We start from the raw sequence: 25607 nt of genomic DNA, 5'->3' as shown, positions 1-25607 counted from the left end.
GATCTATGGATCTAAGAATAATATTTAGCTAAAATCTTTTATAGACGAGAAAGGAAGAGGAAGTACCTATCTTAAATCGAAATACTTCTTCGTTTGCAATGAATTTTTATTTTCACAGAATCTTATCCATAGCATAATTCAACATTTTTAATAAAATACATAATATTGCATTACTAAATAAAGATAATTATTCGATAAAGATATTGTCGATCGATGAGGTGCGCCGACAATATTCATGCTCGATCTTAATTGAACGTAGCAAAATCTCCTTTTTTCATTGGATTCATCGATTAGTAAAAATTTATTTTAAATTATGTATATAATTTTATTCGATATATTTTTTATTGACAATTTTGTATGATTTTCATTCATGACTGATAGGTAACAATTAAACGTTGGCTGTATAATTCTTAGTACCTTTGCCTGACCACAACACCAGAAGAGTAAAAAAAGCAATCTATCTCCTTCGTTCAAAAGTAACATGGAGGTTGTGCCGTGAAATTAGTAGCGAAGTATATTTTTCTTTGTTTACGTGTCGAATCCGTCGAGCTCGTAAAAAGCGTACGAGATTTAGGATAATATTTTTGGTGATTTATGGATATTAGTCAGAGAAAACTGTATACAGAGTCGTTGTTATTAAGCAAGCGTTGAAATGAATAACGGTGAGATCGGTGCGCCAAGAGGCAGAGGCCGCGGATGGCATCAACCCGATAATCAGCCACGGGAGCTCCGCAGACCGAAGATTGTTGCTGAGGAAAACAAAGGTAACAAGTAAAACGATGAATTTGGTTTATTCCACACTTTCACACACCGCTTATGCTGTGTGACGTCGTCATACTTGGCCAGTTTATAACTGCGTTCTTCGTAATTATAATACTTCAGGTGAAAGTAAGGATTTTCATTTCTAATGACGTCGCTGTAGTTTGACAAAGTCAGCCGGCCGTGCTTAGAATCGATTACGAAGCGATTATTTCTTTTTGGGTCAACTGGTTGTGGTATGCAATTTTATTTTTCTGTTATAATAAGCGTGATTTTTCTTACTTATTATTATTTTCAGTGCCAGAACCTCCCAAATCAAATCTGTCGGCCGATGCCAAGGAATGGTATCCACCTAACTACACCCCTCATGCAGTACCAGCGTATGCTCCAGATCCTGCACCATATAGACCTCACCGGTCTTCTGTGCAAGATCGCCTTCGTCAAGCTCAAGATCAAAACCCTTATAGCTTAGAAGAAATGTCGTATTCGCTTGATGAAGCCGAAAATATGGACTTAAGGGTTTGTATTTTCATAATTGTTTTGAAATATTTAAGTTTTTTATTGTACAAAAAATATTAACACGATTTTATTGATCAGTCCGCCGTTCCGCAGGAGAACATAGCCAACTTGATAACAGTGATGTGTGAGATAACATTTGATCCTGGTAAATTCGATACCTTATGTGGCCCATTGGTTGATGCATTTGCAACAACCCTGCATGATGTGAGCTACACCCGGCCACTAGTTGAGGCTATTGTCAATCAGGTAATACATTTTTATTTATTTTATATTTTATACATACTATTATTATTTATAAAACTAACTTATCTTTAATTACATGTTTGTTACTAACAAGCATGCTATAATCACATGTTATTGATTTGGTAGAGCTAATAAACTTGGTAAGGCAACAGATTAGATAAATAATTATTTAAATGTAGAGAAGCTGAGACTGTTCCATCTTTGTACCTAAACACTTAGTTCTTAAGAACCTATTATGTAAACAAGTTGTTTATTACTCACAACATTTTTTTTTGTGTAAAAAAAAAGATTGCCTAAATTTTAGGGATTGCAGACATAGTAGTGCATGGTTAGTCTCGATGGCTCATCAACAGTTGGTTGTCATTGAAACTATAAAAATAATAGTGTCAAGGAACTCATACTCTTTTTTTTTTGTACAGTAATTTTAAAACCCACAAGAATGTGGCATAATCCTTATTAAGGACATGACTAATATCATTTAACACAAACAGTGGTAGGTACCTTATTATGCAAGCTTTAAGTGTTTCATCATGAGAGGTGTGGTGAAAACATTATTTTTGTTAGTTGTTGGTCATACTTACTTACTAAAGTACAATCATACAATCATATTTTCAAATAACTTCCCAAAAAGGAGGAAGTTCTCAATTCGTCCGGACCTTTTTATTGTTAGGTTAGGTTCTCTAGTCTTTGGAAGATTTCTCTTTGAGATTAATCTGAGGTTAGGTTCAGTACCTATGTATGTAAGTCTCCGACATTATTATGCAGATGTTTTATAGTAGACTGTGTTCTAAAACTGGATATTTGTCGCGACAGTCAATAGCAGAGCCTAACTTCCGCTACAACGGCGCGCGACTCTGTTCGATGTACGACTCCGTCTCGCCGCCCGAGGAGTCCACCTTCCGCGCGTGCTTGCTCGAGCGCTGCTCCACTGAGGAGAACAAGATCATCAGCGGCCTCGAGACCTCGGAGGAAAATATGCGCGGGTTCGCCATGTTCCTCGCCGAGATATACACCCAACTCGAGGATAGCCAGGTTTGTTCACAACAGAAATAACACTGTTAAACAATCTGATTTTCTTAACTTTAAGTTAGGAGTTTTAGAGACAACAAAAAAAAATAACGTTTTCTGTCATAGAAGGCGTCACAAGTGAATTTACTATACGTAAATTAGTTAATATCTCATTTATGCAGACACAAAAGAAATACGAGATTAAAACAAGCAATTTTTACTTTACATTGTTAAGGAAGTTTTAAGAAATATGCTTTTTTTATAGCGAGGAAGAATCAAGACTCTAGGTGAAAGCTTGTGCAAAGTGTTGCTTCATCTGCTCGACACCGACAAGGAGGTTAACATCAAGGCAGTCTGCCAACTGCTTAAGGTTAGTAACTTTTTTGTCGTATTAAATAATAACTAAAAAAATAGATAACTTTTCACTGCAATATTGAGTAAATCTTTACGCTTTTTAGTCATATTGCGTCGCGGTTTCTAGAATCATTGTTTTAAATTATTAATGGATTCACGACAGTTAATTCGAAAGGAATGTTTTAAAGGAAACAGCGTACACAAACACTGCCTGCTGTCAAAATATGATGTTCGTATAACACGCAATAAGACAGGACGACGTGAAATTACAAACGTCTTCAACATTTTATAAATCGACTTGTTTCGTGTAAACCAGACAAATGAGGCTGCTTGGTTTACTTCTACATTCAAGTGTTGGTTTTATTTCATAACAACAAAAAACTGCTTAAATAATAATGTTTAAAATTGATATTTCTTAGTATGATTTTTTTTTTAATGTGAAACAGCTCTAATTGTTTTACTTTTAAACTTTAATCATTGTATGCGTTGACAACTGATTCAACATAACATAATAATTCCAAGAATCTACCTATATTAGCAACGGTCTCACGCACTGACGCTCGTCGGTGCCACCATTAACGTTTTGGTCTCTGTTAAAGCAACAATAGCCCTACAGCTCAGGAGTCGGACTGGGGAACAGGTGGTTGTGAGTTCGAACCCACCCAATACAACACGGTGAACTCGCTCTTCACACGAATATTTAGTCAGATAGATAGAAGGGGTTGACTATCACTATTAAAGTATTTTTCACGAAACTTGTGAACTCTGGGACTGTTGTACTCCCACTCATAACATTCTATGTTGATTGATACCTATGTGAAAAATAGTTTAAAAAATTAAGCAAATTATAGCTTTAACTTCTCTTCCTTTCTCATGTCTCACTAATATTCTAAAATAACCACCATAGGTAAAGTTCTTAGCTTTTCCTTAGCAACTTATTTTCTTATGCTTGCTATTCTTTTTATTTCTAATACATTGCTGTTCTTTCGGGTACGTAACTGTGCTACGTCATGTACCTATGCTATGATAACAGAGTGTTAATCAAAATTAGTGTTTATGCTATGATTAGCTTACGGGACTGCCCGACTAGTCGAAGCACATCGGGACGACAGAGTATGTATGTCCGACGTCTAATAGACGCGAAATGCCGCCATGCCGTCTCGATGGCCATAAGATTCGGAAACAATTCAACTTGAATCTGAACATGTCGGGCATTCCCAATATACATGTCATTAGTAAACCTTACTAACAGCATTATGTCATGAAAAAGGTAAAAGGTGTCACTATCTGTTGCAAAATCCGTGGTTAACCGTGTGCTTTGACAGTTGTCGGGCATAGCGCTGGACGCGGACTGTCCGTCGGGCATGCACGCGGCGTTCGAGCGGCTGAAGCGGCGCGCGTCGCTGGCGTGCGTGCGCGGCGTGGTGGCGCTGCGGGCCGCGCGCTGGGGCACCGCCGAGCCCGAGCCCGTCGCGCCGCCGCCTGAACTGCGCCGCCGATACAATTATGGCGGTAAGACCCTCTTACTCGTGTTTCTAGGTGTATTTTTACAGCCAAAGCAGACCTTTGAATCAGTCGCACATGTGAGTAGTCGCTTTGTGCATTTAGTGAGTGTAGGGTTGGGTTTGCAATCTGTTGATTCGCCAGATTTGGATATACATTTAGGATCATCTTAGTATTCTTTACGTTTTTATCAATCTAGGTAGTCAGTTCAATATTATTACAGTAAAGCTGAAGAAACAACTAGAACAGTCTTGGAATGGACACTATACAATATACATGTCTACTCCATTGCCACAAACAGTGTTACCACATCAATGTCAGTCTCAATACAACTGCAAATCCAGACCTAGGATTTAATAATAAATTGCGCCGGTTGAATTCACGTTTTCACCGTGTACGTCTGCGGTCACGTGCGTATTCTCGTTTCGATTACAGCGTCGCCACGTGACTGCTCCCGTCGAGACTAAAGCTCCCGACCAAATCTGCACGTGAGCGAAGCCGTACGCTTGGAGGAGAATTCTCAACAAAATTGTTACTTAACATTTGTTTTTATGGCAGCCAATTGTGTTATGAAACCTTTTAATACAATTTATTTTCTTGAGTTCTGGTTTCTGTTGGTTTTAGTTGCATAATTTTAAGTTAAAGAAGAAAAGCTTGTCGCTAAGTAGCAGCCGCTTAAGGCGATTATCACACTGCCCCGCATGATGCAGCGTAGCGCGTGGATGCGTTTTTTTCCGTTGCTTGTAAATATCTCCGTTTGTATGGAAAACACGCAGGGCCTTACTACAAAAACTTTAAACCCTGTTTTACACTTGTCTAATAAAATTTTGGCTGCAAAATGAACCATATGTCAACGTCATAATTTGTAATTTTTTTAGACAAGGCATAAACTGACGTTTAAAAGTTTTTGTGGTAAGACGGGCATAGTCCAACACACTGAAAATGCATCCACGCGCGTTCATGCGGATCACGCGCATACACGCGGAGAAACATGCACCCCCGCGCGTAGGTGCGGGGCGAGACGCATGGTATGGCACACTGAATCCCGCAGTGCCGCGCGTGATTTTGAATGGGCGTGACGTGTATGTTTGAAAATGGAATTCGATGAGAGCCGCCGTGCGTGAATTAACAAAACGCACCTGCGCGCGTGAGTGCGCAAAAAACCCACACGATGATGCAGATCTGCACTCCCGCAGGAACGCGCGTAGGTGCGTCGACACGCAATACGCAGCATCATGCGGGGCAGTGTGAAGATCACCTAAGTCGATCTATCAAAGGTTTTTATTGCATTACATAATTACATTTTACATTACATAATGTTAGTCATAGATATAACTCATCAGAAACCAGAATCTGGCATCCAGTTTTTATCAGGGTTATCCGTGGCGCCCAAGTTGGCCCTACGGTTTTAAAGTTCAGAGGCCCCTCACCTCCCAGTCTAAATGATGATAAAGTTGAGAACTAAACTAAATTCCCTTGTATCAGCTGTGAACGGTGAAGTGGAGAGCGGTCCGAGCGACGGCGGGTACCTGGCGGACGGGCACACGCTGACGGCGGAGGAGCGCGCCTTCCTGCAGAGCAACCTGCCGCCCGGCAAGAACGTCGCGCTCGATGAGGATATACTGTGAGTTCACACTCTTTATACAATCCTATGAGTTTTTCTTTCGCGATATACTGATAGTTGTACTTTTTTCGACCACGTATGTAATTATTTAGATAGTTTTTAATATTCAATTTTGTTTCACTAATAAATTGTAATATATTAGTCAATATACCCACCTACTGAGTGAGATATAGTCGCTATATTTTAAACATTGAGTCACTTCATTCAAATGATAAATGTATTCTATCTAGCGAGGAGCTTGAGAACGACGCGTGGGACACCGGCATGGATGCTGAAATGCAGGCCGGATTCTTGGAGTTCCTCAAGATGTCTAATCAAATCAAACGATAACCGCACGTTGCGACTTGCCCCTCCCCTCGCGGGGCACAGACCAAACTGCGTCTACTATGCTAGGACAATGGTGAAAAACTATAAAAAAAATATAAAATATATAAAAGTATAAAAAAGATTTAATGGGAGCGATCAACCTCGTAGCCATCCTATCAACGATTTATATATGAGTTTGATGTAAGACCGGCGCGTATCACAGCATGGCAGCACTGCGCCCCTCCACCAGCAGTGCCAGAATACGCCGACTGTTAACTAAAGCATCTTACTAACAGTTTTCCACCTTACCTACTACTTAAAGGACAACAACAACTTTACTTTTAGGTGCTCCATCGTAGTGATTAAGTATCAGGATATATACCGACTTAAAGCTTTTTTTTTAATTTTAGATTTCATATGCCTTTTATGTATGACCAAACTAGAATATTTTCAGTAAAAAAGTCTTATAATTTTTATTTAGTGTGATGTTTAATCTTTTGGTCTGTTGTTCCGGAGGGTCTTATTTGTGTTTACGTATGAGCAACATTCAATGTTTATAATTATTAATGGATTATATTACGTCATAAATTGCCCAGTTATAATGTACTTTCATGTTATACGTAAACACATTCGACTTAAACACGTGGACTAAATGTAAACAAGTGTAGGTCACTAAGTATTTTATTTAAAGTAAAAAAGTACTGTTGTTTTCTTATATTGTTAAGCTGCTAATATATTTTATGTATACTAGTTCCCACCACTAAATTTGACGGCCATATGTTAGAGCCATTTTCTTGTTTACATTTCGTCTATTTTATCTAATGTTTAGTGATCTCATAATTTCTCCATTATGTTTTTCTATTTCATGTTATAGAAAAAACATTGCATTAATTTTGGGGTTTCTTCACATTTCCTCAAAAGAAACAGAAAATGTTGAAATAAACCTAAGTGAAATAAATAAACCTTCGGTATGCAAAAATAAGGCTAATTACTTCCATTCCATTGTTAACAATGCCCACTGGAGAAAAATGTTACATAATAATATTGCATAAGTTAGAAGGCTGAAATTTTTTTTATTTACTTAAATGACGTTTTGTCCATTTTACTGATGAATTAATTATTATAATGTGCATGTAATTATTATTTGTTTTCCTGCTTTTGGTGGGTGGGATACAGTTAATAAAACAATCAAGATTCATTTTAATTGCGTAATACAGTTTTGGCACAAATCTCTTTAGTTTAGTGCATAAATTCACTGTTCAAATGCTTATCTCACTTCATTGTTTGCATTTTAAACATCATTGCATCATTTTGCTCATTTAATGAAATAAACTGATCTAAATAAAGTACATACCTAGATTACTATTTTAAGAGCATGTAAAATGTTCTGTCGAAACTTCCAATTGCATTTCCTCATAACTTTAAATGGTTTGTCGATGTCGAGTAGAACAATATGTTTTGCCAAATTCGTTACACTTGTGTCGTGTGTTGTTGTAATAATATTTGCCTATTTGAAGTGAGTGAGACGGTGTGATAGTTGCCTTGTGTGTGTAATGGATTTAGCCCAATGACCTAATTGCTGATCGATAGACTACAGTGATCTATAGCGATTTAAAAATCCACATAGCAATAAATAAGCTACCTGCTAAACTAGGCCATTTGTGCTGATTATTGAAGTAATATAATCTTTTCGAATATATTTATGGAATACAACATTTATTTATTTGAAGCAATTAGGAAAATGTTTATAATATTCCATTGTATTTTTGTTGCAGTGATATTATGAATGTTATAAGAATAAATGGATATTTTAATAAAAGTCATTTAAATAAATTGTTTTCATTATTTATTGTACACTGTATACAGCATACTGGTTATTATCAGTTAAACTTATGAGTATCGTATATCTTACGCAACCCTGCTATCTACATTATTATTGTTGTTTGTGATAGATATGTCATACGTAATGGTTAACTTTAATAGAGATTTAGCAATACAATTAGTTAAAGGGGTAAATAATAAATCTTTCAATATAAATTAAGCTTGGTGGTCAGGTAATACTTTGTATGGATTAAGAATTCCATTAGGATCCATCAACTGTTTGAGGTCCTTCATAAGTTGAAGTGCAGACTGGTCCTTGCTGTAATGTATGAACTTAGGTTTCCTGAAGCCGATTCCATGTTCAGCGCTAATAGAACCATTTAGTTTGCTTACTTCTTCAAATATGAACGGTTCTAGCAGAGACGACACTTCTTTGGTATATTGTGGTACCGTGACGTTGATGTGAATGTTTCCGTCACCTGAAATAGGTACCAATATAAATGATATTAAAAGTAGAAAAACAAGAGCCAAATGATACAAATTATTCACTCAACAAAGATTACTCACCGACATGACCATAACCAAAGACTTTCAAGGCCTTATCGCCGAGTTTCTTTCTCAAGATTGGCACAAGATCGTAGTAATTTTTCAGCGGAATTGAAACATCGTACTTAAATATGTAGCCACCAACTAATCCTGCTCCAGCAATACTTTCACGCAAGTTCCAAATTGTCTGCAATCAGGAATGTAGGTAATTAGGTAACTGGATGTTCGTAACTTACCTACTTATTCAGTAAATAAGTATTTGGCACGCCATATTGTGCCAGTCCACCCACTTCTACTCAGTCACTCAGTACTCAGTCACCCACTTCTACTAACATCTAAATAAAAACGTAGGTCTGAAAAAGTAGGTGCTTCTACCTATTATAATCACCTGCATTTTAGCTGGCTCTGACGTGACAGTCCCGTCTACAATGAGTCCCGTTTCCATTTCCTTGTTGAGGAACCTCGTCAGTTTCTCGTTATCATGAGCTTCGTCACTCCCATGGGTCTCCACTAAAACGTAGAACGGATACTCCGAAATGGGGTTTCTGTAAAAAAGATTTTGCAGTAATTTATTCTCCACTTTTGAATATCGAATATTAACTCTGTTTATAATTTTAGTACAGTAAACAGGAACGTTAGTACGGCCAGCAATAATAGTGATTTCATAGTTTTAGTTTATTGTAGTTCATGTGGATCGCTAAATATTTAGCGATTTAACATTCGCACTGTCATGACATGTTCCTCAAAACCGCAGTCATCAGTTGTTAGTACTCATATAATTGTTTCAGGTTTTTTTGCTGACTGTACCTCATGGTTTTACCCAGAGTTCTTTTACTTACGAAATGAGTGAGCACTTACGGTAGTTTTAGATTTTTGACAGTGCAGTCTATGGAATCGAAATCTGCCATTTCAAATGCAGACAGAATTTCGCCTAGGCTTGATTTCGCACTTTTGTATAGTTTCAAAACATCCTCAAATTTTTTGACACCTGGAAATAATAAGTTGATTATTTAGACACCCTATAAGTACGAAAAGGTTAAATTTTAATATTATCTCTGGGATATATGACATACCAAAGAATCCCAAATTCACAGCCTTCGGTAGCACCGGACAGTGGATCGCAACTTTAGTAACGAATCCTAAAGTACCCTCAGATCCTATAAAGAGATGCTTCAAGTGGTACCCTGTATTATCCTTCTTTAGCGATCTGAGGCAATCTATGATAGTGCCATCTGCTTTCACCTTAAATAAAAAACAAAATAAGAAGATACAAATAAAGGCAACAAAGATAAAGGACAATGCTATTCTTTGTATGGAAGTTGGGCTCAAGAGTTGCCCACAGTAACTGCATAGTGTATTATGTTCCATAGGCTTATGATAGGTCCCAGACCGAAATATTTCGAAATCTATCCCAGGAGTCCTGAGAAAAACTGGTTTGACTCTTATTCAATATTACGAAAAATATGCTTACGAACTCTTAACTATTCCACTTTTGTTACCTTAATTGAAATGCATTATAATATTAATCGACAAATACGAGGTATTGAACGAGAATTTTTTTTTACCGACTTCAAAAAATGGAGGAGTTTCTCAGTTCGTTTGCATTCTTTTTACGTAAGTACGTGCATAACTCCGTCGTTTACCAACCGATTTAAACAATCATTTTATTGTTTGAAAGGATTTAGTTTCCAAATGGTTCCTTTGTTATTCGGTCCAGGGTCTGGTGATAGAAACCTTAAAACAATAGGGAACTCTCGGAAATTGTAAGCACATATCGAACAAAAACTTGTCATTCGGGTATGTCTCCGACACCACAAAACTGTGGAGGTTAAGACCTGACCTGACGATGAAGACGACAGTGAGACGAGGGAACTCCTCAACGGTATCTATTTACTACCTCGTGTTCGAGCTTATTTTATTCGTCTTGATAACATTTTTCATTGCCATTATGGATATTAATTGCATGACTCTACACGAACTTAGGACTGATTGTGGTAGATAGAGACTGAAAAGGAAGAGAAACAACAATTACCTTTAAACGTCTATTTCTGTTTTTTTATCCTGTTAACAGTGAAACCACTAACTATCTGAATGTTATTTCAAGAAAAGAGGTTGTTAGGTTTGTGGCTGCTTAAAATGGCTTGCTAACAATGGCTGGCTAACATTAGAACCGGTTTTTCTCGGGACCTCTGGGACCGATTTCTAAAATATTTGGATTTCGTATTAACAGTGAAGTAAAGAACCTATTCTAACCATTCCCTCTACTGGGCAAATGGCTTGGGCTTTATAAAGTGACTGTTCAAGTTTAACATTAGAACCGGTTTTTCTCGAGAGCTCTGGGACCGATTTCCAAAATATTTAGATTTCGTGTTAGCAGTGCAGTAAAGAACCTATTTCGACCACTTTCACTACTGGGCAAATGGCTCAGGCTTTGTTAAGTGACTATCTATGGAGAACATTTGAACCGGTTTTTCTCGGGACCTCTGGGACCGATTTCAAAAATATTTCGATTCCGTGTTAAGATTGAAGTAAGGAATCTATTTTAACAATTTCCACTACTGGGCAAATGGCTTGGGCTTTATAAAGTGACTGTTCAAGTTTAACATTAGAACCGGTTTTTCTCGGGACCTCTGGGACCGATTTCCAAAATATTTAGACTTCGTGTTAACAGTGAAGTAAAGAACCTATTCTAACCATTTCCACTTCTGGGAAATGGCTTGGGCTTCATAAAGTGACTGTTCAAGTTTAACATTAGAACCGGTTTTTCTCGGGACCTCTGAGACCGATTTCCAAAATATTTGGATTTCGTGTTAACAGTGCAGTAAAGAACCTATTTCGACCACTTTCAGTACTGGGCAAATGGCTCAGGCTTTGTTAAGTGATTATCTATGGAGAACATTTGAACCGGTTTTTTTCGGGACCTCTGGGACCGATTTCAAAAATATTTGGATTTCGTGTTCAGAGTGCACTATGGAACCAGCTGGAACTACTCCCACTGCTGGGCAAACTTTGAGCCCAGACCCTGGCATTGTCCGATCTTACAATTATGTTCAGTCCTTTAATGAGCATTAGATTTTACGTAGTTCGATAGTTTGTGCTGTTTTGATAACTAAGTAAGTATACCTAAGTTTAATAACCACAACATCAAAAAATAATTAGGAGGCTGATTAAATAAACTTATAATTAGAGAAGTCGTTATCAATAGTGTACATTGTAGGTATATTTACAACTTCTATCAGAATGTTATTTTATCCGTAAATAAATATTTTTTATCTGTCCATGTTGGTACACTTACCTAAGTGGTGAAAGCGTTATCTATTTTGGTTGTGTTAATATAAAAAACAGGAGTTTTGTCTTTATAGGATAATGAAACCAGAGCTATCTTCTCTCGTTTTGGACAAATCTGGTTTTAGGCTTGGCTTCGGAAACCTGTTATGGATGCGCATTCCTATATCTGCTTGTATCTAAGGCACGTCTAGGCACACATTTAGTCTATTCATGATGCTTCGCGTAGGTGAATGAACCAAAAATGTCTTGAAACCAGATTAGTGGCTACCTACCAGACCTTTAATCTGTTAAAAAAGTTTCGGTCATTTGTTTGAACCGGTAAAGAGATGCGCGTGAAGAGTAAACAAATATTTAATACATTAGAATTGGCTCATCAGATTGTCATTTACCGTTGAAAAATAAAATCAATATGCCCATCCGCTCCACGTATAGCTCGTAAACCAGCAAACCTCTTTATTCAACTAGGAAATTAACTTACAGCTTCAATTCCAAGGATAGATCCATGTAGGTTACCATAGCGCAGTAGCCTCAGACCACCAGCGTTAGTGCTAGCGTTCCCTCCGATGTGGCAAGTCCCTTTGGCTCCCAAGTCTAACGGCATGATCAGACCTCGTTCGCGGACATAGTTATCCAGATTCTCCAAAATACAACCCGCTTCGCAAACTAAAGCCCCTGCGAAGTATTTTATTGACGTGGAATGAAAAGCCATGAGAAAATATGAGGGGTAGGTACTTATGATTAGGACTGACTGTAGAATGTAAAATTGTATATGGCTGTTCAGGGACCCACAGATGGTAGCATCTATCTATTGCGCTGATCTGATGGTAGATGTAAGTGGTAGAAACAGTAACTTTTTATCAACCCGGGTAGGCTACCTATACTACACAAGTTACCAATAACCAACCAAGTGATCGGCGGTTACCCATAGTTACATCGGTATACCGACGCGTCTATAGTGTGAGGTAATCAAGTAGGTAGGTAATCTGCATTGCGTAAGTTTTCTATGTAAGTTTAAATTGCTTGCACAACGGTAATATTAGACTTCAAAAGGGTATACCTACCATTAGCTAGTTGCGGCTTTGTTCGCTAGGTTCCGGATTATCTTCCATGCCAGGCAGATAATCCGGAACCTCCAAAGGCGAACCCTCTAAAATTAAAAATTCATGAGCATACAATTCAGAGATAATATGAATGAGGAATGCGAAGAAAATATTTATCTGTTAACCTGAGAGATCATCAAGGGTTACGATTTTGTTCATGAGTGCAAAACTTATGACGATCTCGTCGAACACTGGTACGGAGCCGCCGACGAGGCCAGTGTTGCCACCCTGAGGACATACCGCAAGTCTTCTCTCGTTGCAATACTTCATGATCGTTGAAACCTCATTTGTATTCCTTGGTTTTAATACAACCTTCGACTGTCCTGAAAAGCAATTATAAACTCGTCAATTTTATCTCTAACTTTAAGTATACCTAGGTAGGTATATATAATCTGCGCCAACACAGGTAGGAAGGGAGTTACCCGTGTTATGCTTGACCCTATGTGTTCTTACCTCTGCAATTCTTTATCCAGTCTATGTTATAAGGCAACACATCACTTTCTTCCGTCAACACCCGCTCTGCACCCAGTATTGATCGAAAATGACCAACATCTGATGATTCTATAGTGCCAAAAGGTTTCCTTTGTATATTGTATTTTTCCTAAAAGTAAGCGAAATACATCCACATCATATAAAGAGATACAGATTTGTAAGTAGGCATAAATTAAAAAAAACTACTGGAAGGATTTCAAAGGTCATTTCACCATTGTAATACTACTTTCTACCTGATTAAATGGACTATATTTGATCCGGTAATTGATATATGGAAAAAATGGAAGCGGAAGACATTACGCCAACCCCAAATAAAATTGGGCGGGAGGAAGATTTGATCCGGGAATTACCTCGCCCGAGATGCGGGTAAAAGCGCGAGAACAGTCAGTTAATAAAATTGTAATCAATAGTTATCAATAGTTAGTTTTTGTTTCATAAGGTAAGAATAGGAGTGGGGATTACCTATTATCTATACTAATATTATAAAGCTGAAGAGTTTGTTTGTTTGTTTGAACGCGCCAATCTCAAAATCGATTTGAAAAATTCTTTCAGTGACATTTATCGAGGAAAGCTATGGGCTATATATCAGCAGAGCAGTAATGGATAATGTTCAAAATCAGGGGATTTTTCGGGCTATTGAGAGCTTCTGCTGCGTTGTTGCGTAAACGGTTACCTAAAGTTTCCCAAAAATGATGAAGTTCATCGAGCGTACATGAGGAAATACATAGGGGAGAACTTAGAGTGTACATCTATACTAATATTATAAAGCTGAAGAGTTTGTTTGTTTGTTTGTTTGAACGCGCTAATCTCAGGAACTACTGGTCCGATTTGAAAATTTCTTTCAGTGTTAGATAGCCCATTTATCGAGGAAGGCTATAGGCTACTTTTTATCCCGGTACGGGAAGTAGTTCCCACCTGATGCAGGTGAAACCGCTGGCAGAAGCTAGTAAGGAAATATATAGGGGAGTACATAGAGTGTACATAGGAGAGTTCATGGAGTGTACATAGGTGTGTTCATAGAGTGTACATAAGGAAATACATAGGGCAGTTCATAGAGTACATAAGGAAAAACATAGGGGAGAACATAAAGTGTAGGTACATAAGGAAATACATAGGAGAGTTCATATAGTGTACATAAGGAAATACATAGGGGAGTTCAAAGAGTTAAACGGTTCATAGATTAAACGGGGGTTGATAGTTCGCATGGAAGTCCTGTTTTAGGAGTGAGGGTCCTAAAATTTGTTGTTAGCCCGCCTACGATAAAAAAAAAATTACGCGGACGAAGTCGCGGGCGACCGCTAGTCAAGCTATGAAATTGAAGATCATGGTCTTATTAAAAAAATAGGTAGGTAGCCAAATTATAGCTATTTTAAAATATGTATAAAGCTGATCTGAGTTTTAGCGGGGTCATTTAGTGCAACTTTGTGGAACTTATCGCATACGGGTGGATCAGCTCTATACAAAATTCCATCAAAATCTGCTCAGCCACCTTCCCGTGAAAGCGTTGTAAAATTATTTCTTATGTAAAATTAACTCTCACTGAAGAAACAATTGAACGAGCAAAACTTTTAAATTATTTACGGAAATGGTTCTTAAGCAAAGCTCTCAAAAAACAGGTAGGTACGCGTCTAATTAATTTCGTAGTAAAATATTCACTTCAGGTAGATACGCAATTCTTACCGAAGACAGCTGTGGGAGTGCTTGTGACGCATATCTAACTTGTTCTAAAATGTTACTTTTACTTGTTAGTTTTACGATAGACACTAATGATTTTATCATTTTTAATTACTTTTTAACGTCTTATTAGTAAACACGGTCACCAACACGCACTACAGCCTGTTGCTTACTACAAATTAACATCATACTGATAGATAAGGTACGAATCTAAGTGTATATAAAATTTATCCTATATTTTATTTCATGTTTACTTTCAGCTGTGTGAAATTAAGATACATATTTGGTGAGATAGAACTAAACCTAATCAGTAAATAATATGTATTGCATTTCAAATCCATCATAACATTTAAAGAATAAAATAGCTTCATTCGATCGTCGAGTCGAGCACATATGAGCGATTACGTAACGTTCAATAAACATAGTTCAATGTAAGTGCGCACAATTAGTTCCAAAACAAAGAATTTAGTCAACCGAAATAAAAAATATCTTGTAATCTGAAAAACAACAAAAAAAATATAAGAAATACAATAACTGATCAGTTATATAATTAGCTCATAAAAATATTAATAATTTTAATCCATTATTCGACTAAGACGACGGCTCGTAAAGCTCTATCCTCTATTGTTTATGGTTCAAATGCATGAAATCTGTCAATGTCATGTCATTTATTGCAAATTGAAGTTTCGCGTTGTGTGCTTTTTGTGTCAGTACTCGGTAGCACAGTTTTTAATTGAGTTTAATACACGTGTTTAACTATATAAACATAATACAATGGTGAAGTTGAAAACTAAAGTTGGGAAGAAAAAAGTAAAAGTACCGGTAGTACTACAGAGTAAGAAAGAAGAACAAGATGTTGTATTGCCGCCTGTCCGAATGTCGGATGATCCGGCACCTAAACAGGTTAGAATTATATTTTTTGTTTACAATGTTGTTAACCGAAATTTTGAATGTATTATTCTACATGCAACATCAAGTATCGTCTAAACATTTTGTACCTATTTAATAGTACTCTCCGTTGTAGGTAAAATGGATAAACAGACAAAGAGTTTTGGTATTTGCCGCACGTGGTATTAACCATCGTCATCGACATTTGATGGAAGATATTAAGAAATTAATGCCGCACCACAAGACAGAGTCAAAGATGGAGAGAAGTAAAAACTTATATGTTGTCAATGAGATCAGTGAAATGAAGAATTGCAACAAGTGCATACTCTTTGAAGGAAGAAAGATGAGAGACCTGTATATGTGGATGGCTAACATTCCTAATGGGCCAAGCGTGAAGTTCTTGGTGGAAAACAGTATGTTTTTTGCTACTTAAGTAACGGTTAAAATCAACTCAATATGAACACATATAAAAATTGGTTTTGCATATTTCAGTTTACACCATGGGAGAACTAAAGATGACTGGAAACTGCCTGAGGGGATCCCGACCCCTGCTTTCATTTGACCCACAATTCACCAAGGACCCACATTACTGTCTGTTAAAAGAACTTCTCATTCAGACATTTGGTGTGCCAAACTACCATCCTAAGAGTCAGCCATTCTATGATCATGTGTATACTTTCATGATCCTTGATAATAGAATTTGGTTCAGAAACTACCAGATTTTGTCTGAAGATGGAGCTTTGGCTGAAATTGGACCGAGATTTGTGTTGAACCCTGTATGTAAACAATATATTTACATATTATTATTTTTTTGTTGAAGTAAAAACTATGAATGCTGCAAAGATCAATGAACAATTTAATAGTTACATACATATAATTTTCAGGTAAAAATATTTTCCGGATCATTTGGAGGTGCCACACTATGGGAAAATGCTAAATACATTAGCCCTGCAAAATTGAGACAAGCTGTATCCAAGAAAGCTGGCAGCAAATATGAAAGGAGAATTGAGAAGAAAGCTGTTTATGAAGCCACCAAACCAGAGACTGGTTATCCTGATATAGAGGGAGCAGACTTCTTCAAAGGAGACCCTATGGAAAAAGCACAAGAAGTTGTTGTCAAAGGTTGTAATTTCTTCCCTCAGGCTGTTAAATTAAAGTTTTGAATTAAAGTAACACTAAATATTATTATTTCTTTACAGAAGAGATTGAGGAACAAGAAAATTCAATGGAAGAAGAAAGTGACCATGAAACTAAGAAGCCTGCATTCAGCATGATGACAAAGAAGACAAAAACAAATCCCGATAAAACGATCAGACGCAAACAACTTAAAGCTAAGAGTAAGGCCATATCTGATCAAATAAAAAAAAGGAAGCAGTTTAAAAAGAAGAAACCTGGTAAATCTTAATAAAATTTATTTTTCCACACAAGTGATTATTATTTAAATATATCCTTTCTTCTTTTCTGATGAGTTAGATTCCCTGGATACTATTGGAAGAGCTAGGTTGAGGTAAATATTTTAACAATTGCAATATTTTTACTAGCATATGAGTGTACTAATTCACATAAATAAACTACAGTAAAATGTATAAATGTTCAATAGAACATGTAAATGATAGTTAAATTAATTCATTAAAAAGTAAAAAATGCATAAAAAATAAAGCACTACACTTACACATAAAAATATTCAATAGAACATTAAAAAATGGATGTATTTTAAATTAAAATAGTCATAAAACTAAAACATATTAATGAGCCCATGTTGACCAACAATCAGAGATTCAGCAAAAATATTATGCATGTTACATTTTATTTATAAATATAAAGCAGGTATTATATATGGACGGTCATAAATCCTATAAATTAATACTTAAAAACTAGGCTTTACGATTTTGCATTGTAATTATTATAAAAGAATTATTATGCTTCAAAAATATCTCAGTTGATTGATGTTTGTCTAGGCACTAATTGCAAAAATATATTTTTGTGCAGTTCATTTTTAAATTATAAAAATCTTATTTCTTTAACAAAAAAAAAATGATGAAAAAATAACATCTAATACATTGTATAAAGCAAAAATTATGCATATAAATTATGTTTAAATAATAATTGTACTTAAACTTAGCCTTCGTTCGTTAAAATAGATTCAATATTATTTTGAGTCACAGATTCAGTGGTGGTCAGTATATTGTTGTGTCAATATTAAAGTCTATTTTGTGTACATAAACAAGTGGAATGCAATCACATAGTTAAAAGTGCAAAAAAATCACAGTTACCATGAATGTTGCTTGTGGCAAGCAGTCAATATAGTATGACACAATGAGATTACAGATTTAGATCAATCAGTATTTTCTTATGCGGTCCCTAGACCGCACTATATTATTGCGCAATAAGTTAGGTATCAACATAGATAAGGAATCAACATTTTAATTGCACAATACTTTTATCGAATATTGCGCAATTCTACTGACTGTCTAGGGAGCGCTACTGTAGAAATACAGTTTGCAATACTAAAAAAATATTTTGTTGTGCATGCACATCATAAACATTTCTAAAAGTTATGTAAACATCCCACAAAACATACACAATACTTTTTAAAAGTATCAATATTCTCCTTAGAAATGTTTTTATAATGTCAAAACAGAGTTCCATTACTCCTTTATGTTAAAATGCACCATCGTCAAATATTATGCAAGATAATAAGTTAAAAATATTGTAAAGACACATTTAAGAGATGTCAATTTGATTTCAATTATAATAAATCACTAAAAATGCATTATGGAATTTGAGTAAAAGCGTAAAATTCTTCTTAACTCTAAAGCTGCCAATTTTACCTGCAAAAAGAAAAGTGATTTATGTATTCAACTTCGACATATTATTACGTTGCAAATTATGGATTTTCCTGTTCCAAATATTGATTACAGTTCTTGAAAAACTTGATGTTGTAGAATTGGTTTCTGCGCAGCCACTCGAGCAATGTTCAGTGACGACAAAAATTTTTGCGCCTATTCATGGGTTAGTTTTAGCTGCAGATGGGTGAACATTATGCTTATATTTTTTTCATGATTTTCATTATCCGGTACCGCGTCAAAAGTATGCTATAGGCTTTGTCCTTTATCAGACTCTATACTAGCTGTGTGTGTGATTCATATTGCTTTGAAATCGGTTCAGAAATTTTGACTTCAAAGTCAGACTGAATGACTTTCACATTTCTAATGTTAGTACGGATTACTATTAGTTCACTCACCAAAGACAAAGCTACTATCACATTTCCATTAGCCCTATATTCTACACACTGACCAAAGCGTTATTCATATTCGTTACAACCCAATTAGATTAACACCACATGCTAAAGCATTAGTTAAAAGAATAGCATACCACAAGTATGCCACAGAGTACAGACAGTTAGATGGAAAGGAACTTTAGAACATAAATAAAGCAACAAACAATTACATAATTCGCAGCCGGTAACCACTATAAGGCACTGAACAGACATGCATAGGCCCCAAACTCAATAGGCTTCGAGTTTCAGTACTTTTCTGGCATGTCCTGTAACTCAGCGCCATCTTGTTCGTCGCCTTTAGCTTGTCTATGACCGCCGAGTTCAGCTAATCGAGTGTTCTTCCATCTTCCGTCATTACCGTTCATATTGCGATCCTCGCATACACAGAGGAACAATGAGTCAACTACCATCTGTAAAAGAAATTACTATTAAAAAAGCTAAAACAATTTACTAATTAATATAATAGTGTCCACACAAAATAATAAAGTCACTACAGTTTACATATAATAAAATGAGAATAGCTGGTTTGGCCAATTAAGAACACAAATTATTTAAATATAACGTTATTATAATTATAATAAAGTAACACAAACATAATAAAAAACACAAACCTCATAAAGAGAAAGTATACAGTGTGCAATGAAGAACGAATAGATACATATAACTAGTGTCGGGATAGCAAAGAAGTGCAGTTCTTTGTTGCGTTTCAAGAGTAGAAGGCCGATGATGCCCGTCACCGCCGTCACAATGCACTTGCCCAGAAACAGTATAAAGTCACCCACGCTATTGATTGTGGCCACTTGAAGCGCGTTGTTCACTATCGTACTGAAAGCCTGAAAGTTACACAACAGTTTTAATTACATCATTATTCATCTTGATAAGTTCAGGACAATCAGGATGTAAATTGGAAAATGGAACACACTATTGTAGTACTGATTGCTGATAACATTTTTAATGAGGCTTTGTTTAGATTTGTTAATTAACAGACATGAAATAGCTTCAATTACGATTTTTTTTCATAAATAACTGCTGATGATTTTCAGTGTGTTACCTACTGCTGCATTTAATTTGACTGTCGTCGTGTTACTTAAACGTGTCCTCAGTTTGCTACACAATAAAATCACTACATATCCTACTGATAATAAGTATTTCTATGTTAATATATAAAATGCATTAATTAAAATTGGATGGTACTAAAAACTGTAAACCCACCTTGCCAGCAGCCTTACAAAAGTGGCATCTCTCAATCGTTATAATAGTATAGGCGTTATGATTCAAATAACGGATGAACTTCTCAAGACAGTAAAAGCAGCATATTCCACATTTCAGGCCACACTTTGCACACTCTGAGCCCTTTTCAGCTCTTGACGACAGCCTAAAATACGAATTCAGAATTAAACACTATATCAGCAAATTAGCCCCTGTTCTAGAATCAGCGTGTCGTCAGTGAAAAAAATCGTGCCTGCCCGACCACTTCGAATTTTTGTAGAATATATAATCGGACCGATTTTAGTAAGATGTTCTGAGCGAGATTTTCTGACCGACTTCTGTAGGATGTGTGCTATCATTTTGTTCTATTATTCTCCTACAAAAGGCGGCCGGGCCGCCTAATACAGGGAGCTCGGCGAGCTGCACCCAATAGTATTCGATTTTCAAGAGGAGCGGCCCCAGAACCAGAACACCGCACATTTCTCGCCGGTTCCACTACCAATCAAAATTCAAAATAATCGGTAATTCACAAGAACACAAAATTACATACAGCTTTATAATCAACTTACTTGGCATGTAGATACGTCAGGATAAGGCGAGGTATTTTGAACAGGGTTATCAGGAAGGATCCCTTGGCCACTGAACCTAAGTGGTATTTAATTAGCTTGCCGATCGAATATAAAACTGGTGACGAATTTGCATTTGGCCCTCTTAAAAACAAAACAAGCGATCAAGGTACTATAATTACGGTATTAGTATCTTTAACTCATACGGTATTAGTATATTTAACTTATAATTAAGTATCTTTAACTCAAAAGCTAATCTACTTTTGTATCTGAGTGTTGAGCTACTTTTGAACCTTTAGGATGTGTAGCGAATTTTAGTTTTGGAACTTAAGATTTATATAGCGATTTTTGGAGCTGACTGTAAAACCAGTGTAAAACAAAACTTAGGTCTAAGTTTTTGTAGTAAGTCCCATTTTGTCTTAAGGGCCATTATTATGTTATGAATGTTTACCTAAAATACCAATGGGATACAGCTCCAGCGATGGTCATCTGTTGACAGCCCAGTATGAACTCACTGCCCCAGATCAAACACACCAGGCATATCCACCACATACTCTTCACCCACATAGGGTCAAACTCTATGTTTTCTAATGTAAAAGCTGAAATAAGAAATATAAGTGTCAATTACTTAATAGCTTTCAAATAAAATATAATATCGCCCTATTATCTTCTCGCATCCATCCTCTGAGCCTTTTTTCCCAACTATGTTGGGGTCGGCTTCCAGTCTAAGCGGACTTCTGACAATTTCGCGAATATGTGTAAATGTCTAATTTAAATAAAACTACTTTTACGGATTTTATCGCTGGTAAAGGATCCGAAACGTCGGGATTAAATAATATTAATATAACCTCGATAAAATGAGTAAAAGTAGTTTTATTTAAATACTAGCTTCTGCCAGCGGTTTCACCCGCATCCCGTGGGAACTACTTCCCGTACCGGGATAAAAAGTAGCCTATAGCCTTCCTCGATAAATGGGCTAGCTAACACTGAAAGAAATTTTCAAATCGGACCAGTAGTTCCTGAGATTAGCGCGTTCAAACAAAGAAACTCTTCAGCTTTATAATATTAGTATAGATAATATAGCTCTATTAAACAAAAGTTTAAAATATCATCTGAAATTATAGCCTTAATTTGCTTACTTTTGAGACTGGAATTGCCATTTTGTGCAGCCATATTTGTTTTAGCTGTGGGCTCATACTGCGTCGGGCCTGACCCATTGAGTAGGAAGTTTGTTTGGAACGGTATACCCGGGTAGTTTGCTGTTGCTAAACATACCTAAAAATTTTTGCAATAAACATTAGTATGTACTTTGATTTAATCAAAGTATTTATGATAAAAAAACTCAATCTTACCACAACTATAGACCAAAATGCTAAGAATAGAATAAGGAAAAAGAAAGTGATAATAGGTTGTAAGAAAAGGGCGGGAATTGATCCGAGGCAATGCGCAGTTTCCCTGAAAAGAGCTGCCAAGAACGACACGCGGGATCGCATCACAAACACCAACAGTAGTAAAATCACCTGAAATTACAATAATAACGTAATAAACATTTATAACGAACTGTACTTTCGAATGGTCACTGGCCAACCAATTAAAAATATGAGTTTTTTACTTATTTAGAAAACCATTCTTACCGTAATAATAGTGGCTATAATTGAATACCACAAAAATGCAGTTTCGTTCTTCAGGGACTCCTGAAAAATTGTGATTTCATTAAAATTTCGTTATTCAATATTTCATACCACAATTTATTATTGCATATAGATGGAAAATTGCTTTGTAAACAAAAACAGGTAATTCATTTAAAGTTTATACTCACAGATAAATATGCAATTTCATATGTCTTGTGTTTACTCTTCAATTCATGGTAAGTGTACCACAGAAGTGCTGTCCCAGCTACACTAGCTATTGACACCAATATCATGAAAATCCATGATACCAAACTGGCCACTAAATGCAATATTGAGACCATGATTAGCGAACATACTGAAAAACAAAAATAGAACTTGATTGATTTTGTTTATACAAGAAAAAAAAAAAAACAAATATGTATTACAGGATTAGCATATAGTTGTAGAAAAATAAAATATCTGCCTAGATAAGTTTAATCTAGCTTTATAAATATGAATTTATTTACTACAGTGAGCAAAATTATCCCAAGTCTAATATCTACTATAATATCTACACTACATACTTCATGTTGAGAGATTTAAGTTGATTTTGATTAGCTTGAAAAATTATGCCTCATAAGGCACTTGGTATACCAACCAAGTCTACTAAAATGTAACTAGCTACAGCAAAGTCATATAAAAAAATATGCATTAGGTAATATATGTTAATACACAATGATAATTTACTAACACAATAAAAACATGCATATTATCTACAATCAAGAAGACAATGAATATTAACATAAAATTCTCACAAGCATGAAATACTCTTGTGCAAGATAATGCAGGTTGCTTACAATGCAATTTATTTGCTGTTTACTTCTTTTATGCCTAAAAATAAAACAGAAACTTTAAACATTGTATCGTCATTCAGTTAATATCCAATAATGTATCAGGGTATCTAAACTGAAGATCTGAAACCAATTGTTTAGTAGCCTTTTTCAATACAAGGCTACTGACGTAGACTAAAGGATTGAATTTAGACATCCTTTAACCCATTGTACATGCGAGACACAATTGATTTTCTATTTGTTCCATAATTAGAGGCATACAGGCACTTAACTGAATATTAAATCTTCAGTTGGATAATTACCTAGTCCTTTTATGATAATTGGCTGTAAGTCGAGGTCAACACTCTAGTGAGTAATTAATAATGACCTCATTGAGCTTATGTTTTACCACATAATCGTTAAATAGAGTGCTGAGTCTAAACTTATACATAGTAGTAGTGACATCACCAGGAAAAATGACTCAGTCTTTATTAACTTGCCTCCCACATAATGTGGATTAGAAGCATTGTTACAATGAAACTTCAACTAGAATATATTGATTTAATTTGATAAACTACTGTGCAAGGTTATTTGTAAGCCTTGTCTTTAATGGATATGACTGATGTACATTATTTCTGATATATTTTAGGAATTTAGATATGACGACTGTTTGTTTGTAGATATGTAACATTTATTTACATTGCAAATTCTAAAGCATTTCACATCAAACATTAAAATAAAATCTCTATGTGTTGATCACATGCAAACACTTATACAATTGTGTTGATAATGATGATTGTGAGACTCAATAATTTAAATATTTAGGAAAGCTTCTTGATATACTTACTGAATGCTATAATTACACATATTATCATCTCCATCCAAGAGGAATACAGATCTGAAAGCATTTGCTCAATGGTGTCCCAACTGTTTAGCAAGTCATAGAAGTCAGTGAACACTTTAGTAGTAAGATCCTTTGCAGACTTAGGGAAGCATCTATTCAGGAGGGGGAATGTCTCATACACTGGCAATGTCGGACACGGACCAATGTAGCTGTGCTCTACATCACTTGTTATCTTATTCAAATTCACGTCATAGCGGCAGATATTTGATCCTGTCTCCTTATAAAATTTCTGTATATCAGCCAGAGAATCCAACCTTCTGTTAGGACACTCCTTGACACATATTTTAAGAGATCTCTGCAGCTCTTTGACATCCATGAAGAACAAGAACTTTTTGTCCACAGTGCTTATGCCAGACACTGGGGCCGGTGTGAGTTTGTGATTGCTTTTTACTCCACATGTATTACCAAAAGAATCAAATCCATTTATAACTCTTAATGGGTTTCCATACACAAAAGATATTGAAGCCACAATTATCTGTGAAACAAATATTCTTGTCATAACTTGTTATTGGAGTTCACTTTAATTCACGTTAATTATCAAGGGACTCCAATAAGATAAGTAATTTTCTTTTCACTTACCATTAAAATCCAAAACAAAATATAAATAATGAGCCACAAAACATCGGTGCAGCCCTTTCTTGGTGTTTCCTCTTGGGGAGATATTTCACTTTGAGTACAACCCATAGCGTAGTTCGATTCTTTTTAATTTTAACGTTAGAAATTATACCTCATTTCGCGCCGCTACTAAATATGAAACAATAAACAAAACCCACACCCTTCCGACGCGCCCCTCGACAATAATATTCAAATGTCAATGAACTAGTCTATGTCTATGATACAAACCATATACAAACAGAAGCGTTGAAAGTGGTTGAAAACTAAAAGAAATGTCTATGGTTTTATTCTGGCTAGCAAAGTAAAAAAAAGACTCGCAATCTGCAATTGCGCACTTTAATTGATCGCTTATGTTATCGCCATGAGTGAGGACTCGTGAACCATCCTCTGCAGGGAAGGTAATATTAATGTCGGCTAGTTAGTCCATTTTTCATATACTTTTATTTTCCATGGAAGAGTCGTCTGTCT

General features: G+C 35.9%; 4 protein-coding genes across 6 annotated transcripts; 2 read left to right on the top strand and 2 right to left on the bottom strand.

Annotated features, from left to right (window-relative positions):
* The first annotated feature begins 457 nt into the window (after nt 1-457).
* On the top strand, nt 458-8149 carry LOC124630314 (polyadenylate-binding protein-interacting protein 1). 2 transcript variants are annotated; one of them, XM_047164166.1, is made up of 8 exons: nt 458-764; nt 1058-1278; nt 1372-1524; nt 2335-2553; nt 2795-2899; nt 4209-4395; nt 5872-6010; nt 6241-8149. In XM_047164166.1, the coding sequence occupies exons 1-8, from the start codon at nt 653-655 to the stop codon at nt 6338-6340; spliced, it is 1236 nt and encodes a 411-aa protein (XP_047020122.1). In that variant the 5' UTR covers nt 458-652; the 3' UTR covers nt 6341-8149. The 2 variants fall into 2 exon arrangements, with proteins under 2 accessions (XP_047020122.1, XP_047020121.1); XM_047164165.1 differs by having other exon boundaries at nt 1357-1524.
* On the bottom strand, nt 8146-15547 carry LOC124630313 (D-2-hydroxyglutarate dehydrogenase, mitochondrial). The gene is made up of 9 exons (XM_047164163.1): nt 15244-15547; nt 13525-13672; nt 13197-13394; nt 12450-12643; nt 9757-9925; nt 9542-9671; nt 9072-9228; nt 8705-8870; nt 8146-8616 (listed from the first exon to the last, which is right to left on the bottom strand). Exons 1-9 carry the CDS (start codon nt 15340-15342, stop codon nt 8354-8356), a joined length of 1524 nt encoding a protein of 507 aa, XP_047020119.1. The 5' UTR covers nt 15343-15547; the 3' UTR covers nt 8146-8353.
* A 369-nt stretch (nt 15548-15916) lies between these two features.
* Nucleotides 15917-17549, top strand: LOC124630315 (ribosome biogenesis protein BRX1 homolog). Its single transcript, XM_047164167.1, has 5 exons — nt 15917-16140; nt 16262-16538; nt 16618-16901; nt 17010-17247; nt 17325-17549. The coding sequence occupies exons 1-5, from the start codon at nt 16012-16014 to the stop codon at nt 17528-17530; spliced, it is 1134 nt and encodes a 377-aa protein (XP_047020123.1). The 5' UTR covers nt 15917-16011; the 3' UTR covers nt 17531-17549.
* On the bottom strand, nt 17521-25565 carry LOC124630312 (choline transporter-like 1). Of its 2 annotated transcripts, none has more exons than XR_006984414.1 (12): nt 25104-25565; nt 24468-24999; nt 23000-23166; nt 22815-22874; nt 22533-22700; nt 22320-22455; nt 21632-21779; nt 21184-21324; nt 20618-20780; nt 20017-20238; nt 19576-19815; nt 17521-18956 (listed from the first exon to the last, which is right to left on the bottom strand). XR_006984414.1 is itself a non-coding variant. In XM_047164162.1 (12 exons), the coding sequence occupies exons 1-12, from the start codon at nt 25206-25208 to the stop codon at nt 18953-18955; spliced, it is 2004 nt and encodes a 667-aa protein (XP_047020118.1). In that variant the 5' UTR covers nt 25209-25564; the 3' UTR covers nt 17521-18952. The 2 variants fall into 2 exon arrangements, 1 of the variants encoding a protein (XP_047020118.1); XM_047164162.1 differs by having other exon boundaries at nt 19658-19815; nt 25104-25564.
* Between the last annotated feature and the right edge of the window lie 42 nt (nt 25566-25607).

This window comes from Helicoverpa zea, chromosome 5 (genome assembly GCF_022581195.2).
Source record: "Helicoverpa zea isolate HzStark_Cry1AcR chromosome 5, ilHelZeax1.1, whole genome shotgun sequence".
Classification (NCBI taxonomy): domain Eukaryota; kingdom Metazoa; phylum Arthropoda; class Insecta; order Lepidoptera; family Noctuidae; genus Helicoverpa; species Helicoverpa zea.
Note: the sequence above shows the minus strand (reverse complement) of the source record. Positions and strands in the feature narration are given on the sequence as shown.

Excerpts from the sequence above, each read along its gene's own strand:
- LOC124630315 (XM_047164167.1), top strand. The coding sequence starts at position 16,012 with ATGGTGAAGTTGAAAACTAAAGTTGGGAAGAAAAAAGTAAAAGTACCG. Across the intron at positions 16,539-16,617 it reads GAAGTTCTTGGTGGAAAACA|TTTACACCATGGGAGAACTA; the intron begins GTATGTTTTTTG and ends TGCATATTTCAG. Across the intron at positions 17,248-17,324 it reads ACAAGAAGTTGTTGTCAAAG|AAGAGATTGAGGAACAAGAA; the intron begins GTTGTAATTTCT and ends ATTTCTTTACAG.
- LOC124630312 (XM_047164162.1), bottom strand. The coding sequence starts at position 25,208 with ATGGGTTGTACTCAAAGTGAAATATCTCCCCAAGAGGAAACACCAAGA. Across the intron at positions 22,456-22,532 it reads CATTTTGGTCTATAGTTGTG|GTATGTTTAGCAACAGCAAA; the intron begins GTAAGATTGAGT and ends AAAAATTTTTAG. Across the intron at positions 21,780-22,319 it reads TGGCAATTCCAGTCTCAAAA|CTTTTACATTAGAAAACATA; the intron begins GTAAGCAAATTA and ends TTCTTATTTCAG.
- LOC124630314 (XM_047164165.1), top strand. The coding sequence starts at position 653 with ATGAATAACGGTGAGATCGGTGCGCCAAGAGGCAGAGGCCGCGGATGG. Across the intron at positions 765-1,057 it reads TGTTGCTGAGGAAAACAAAG|TGCCAGAACCTCCCAAATCA; the intron begins GTAACAAGTAAA and ends TATTATTTTCAG. Across the intron at positions 2,900-4,208 it reads CAGTCTGCCAACTGCTTAAG|TTGTCGGGCATAGCGCTGGA; the intron begins GTTAGTAACTTT and ends GTGCTTTGACAG.
- LOC124630313 (XM_047164163.1), bottom strand. The coding sequence starts at position 15,342 with ATGATAAAATCATTAGTGTCTATCGTAAAACTAACAAGTAAAAGTAAC. Across the intron at positions 12,644-13,196 it reads AACCCTTGATGATCTCTCAG|GGGCTTTAGTTTGCGAAGCG; the intron begins GTTAACAGATAA and ends AATACTTCGCAG. Across the intron at positions 8,617-8,704 it reads CTTTGGTTATGGTCATGTCG|GTGACGGAAACATTCACATC; the intron begins GTGAGTAATCTT and ends TACCTATTTCAG.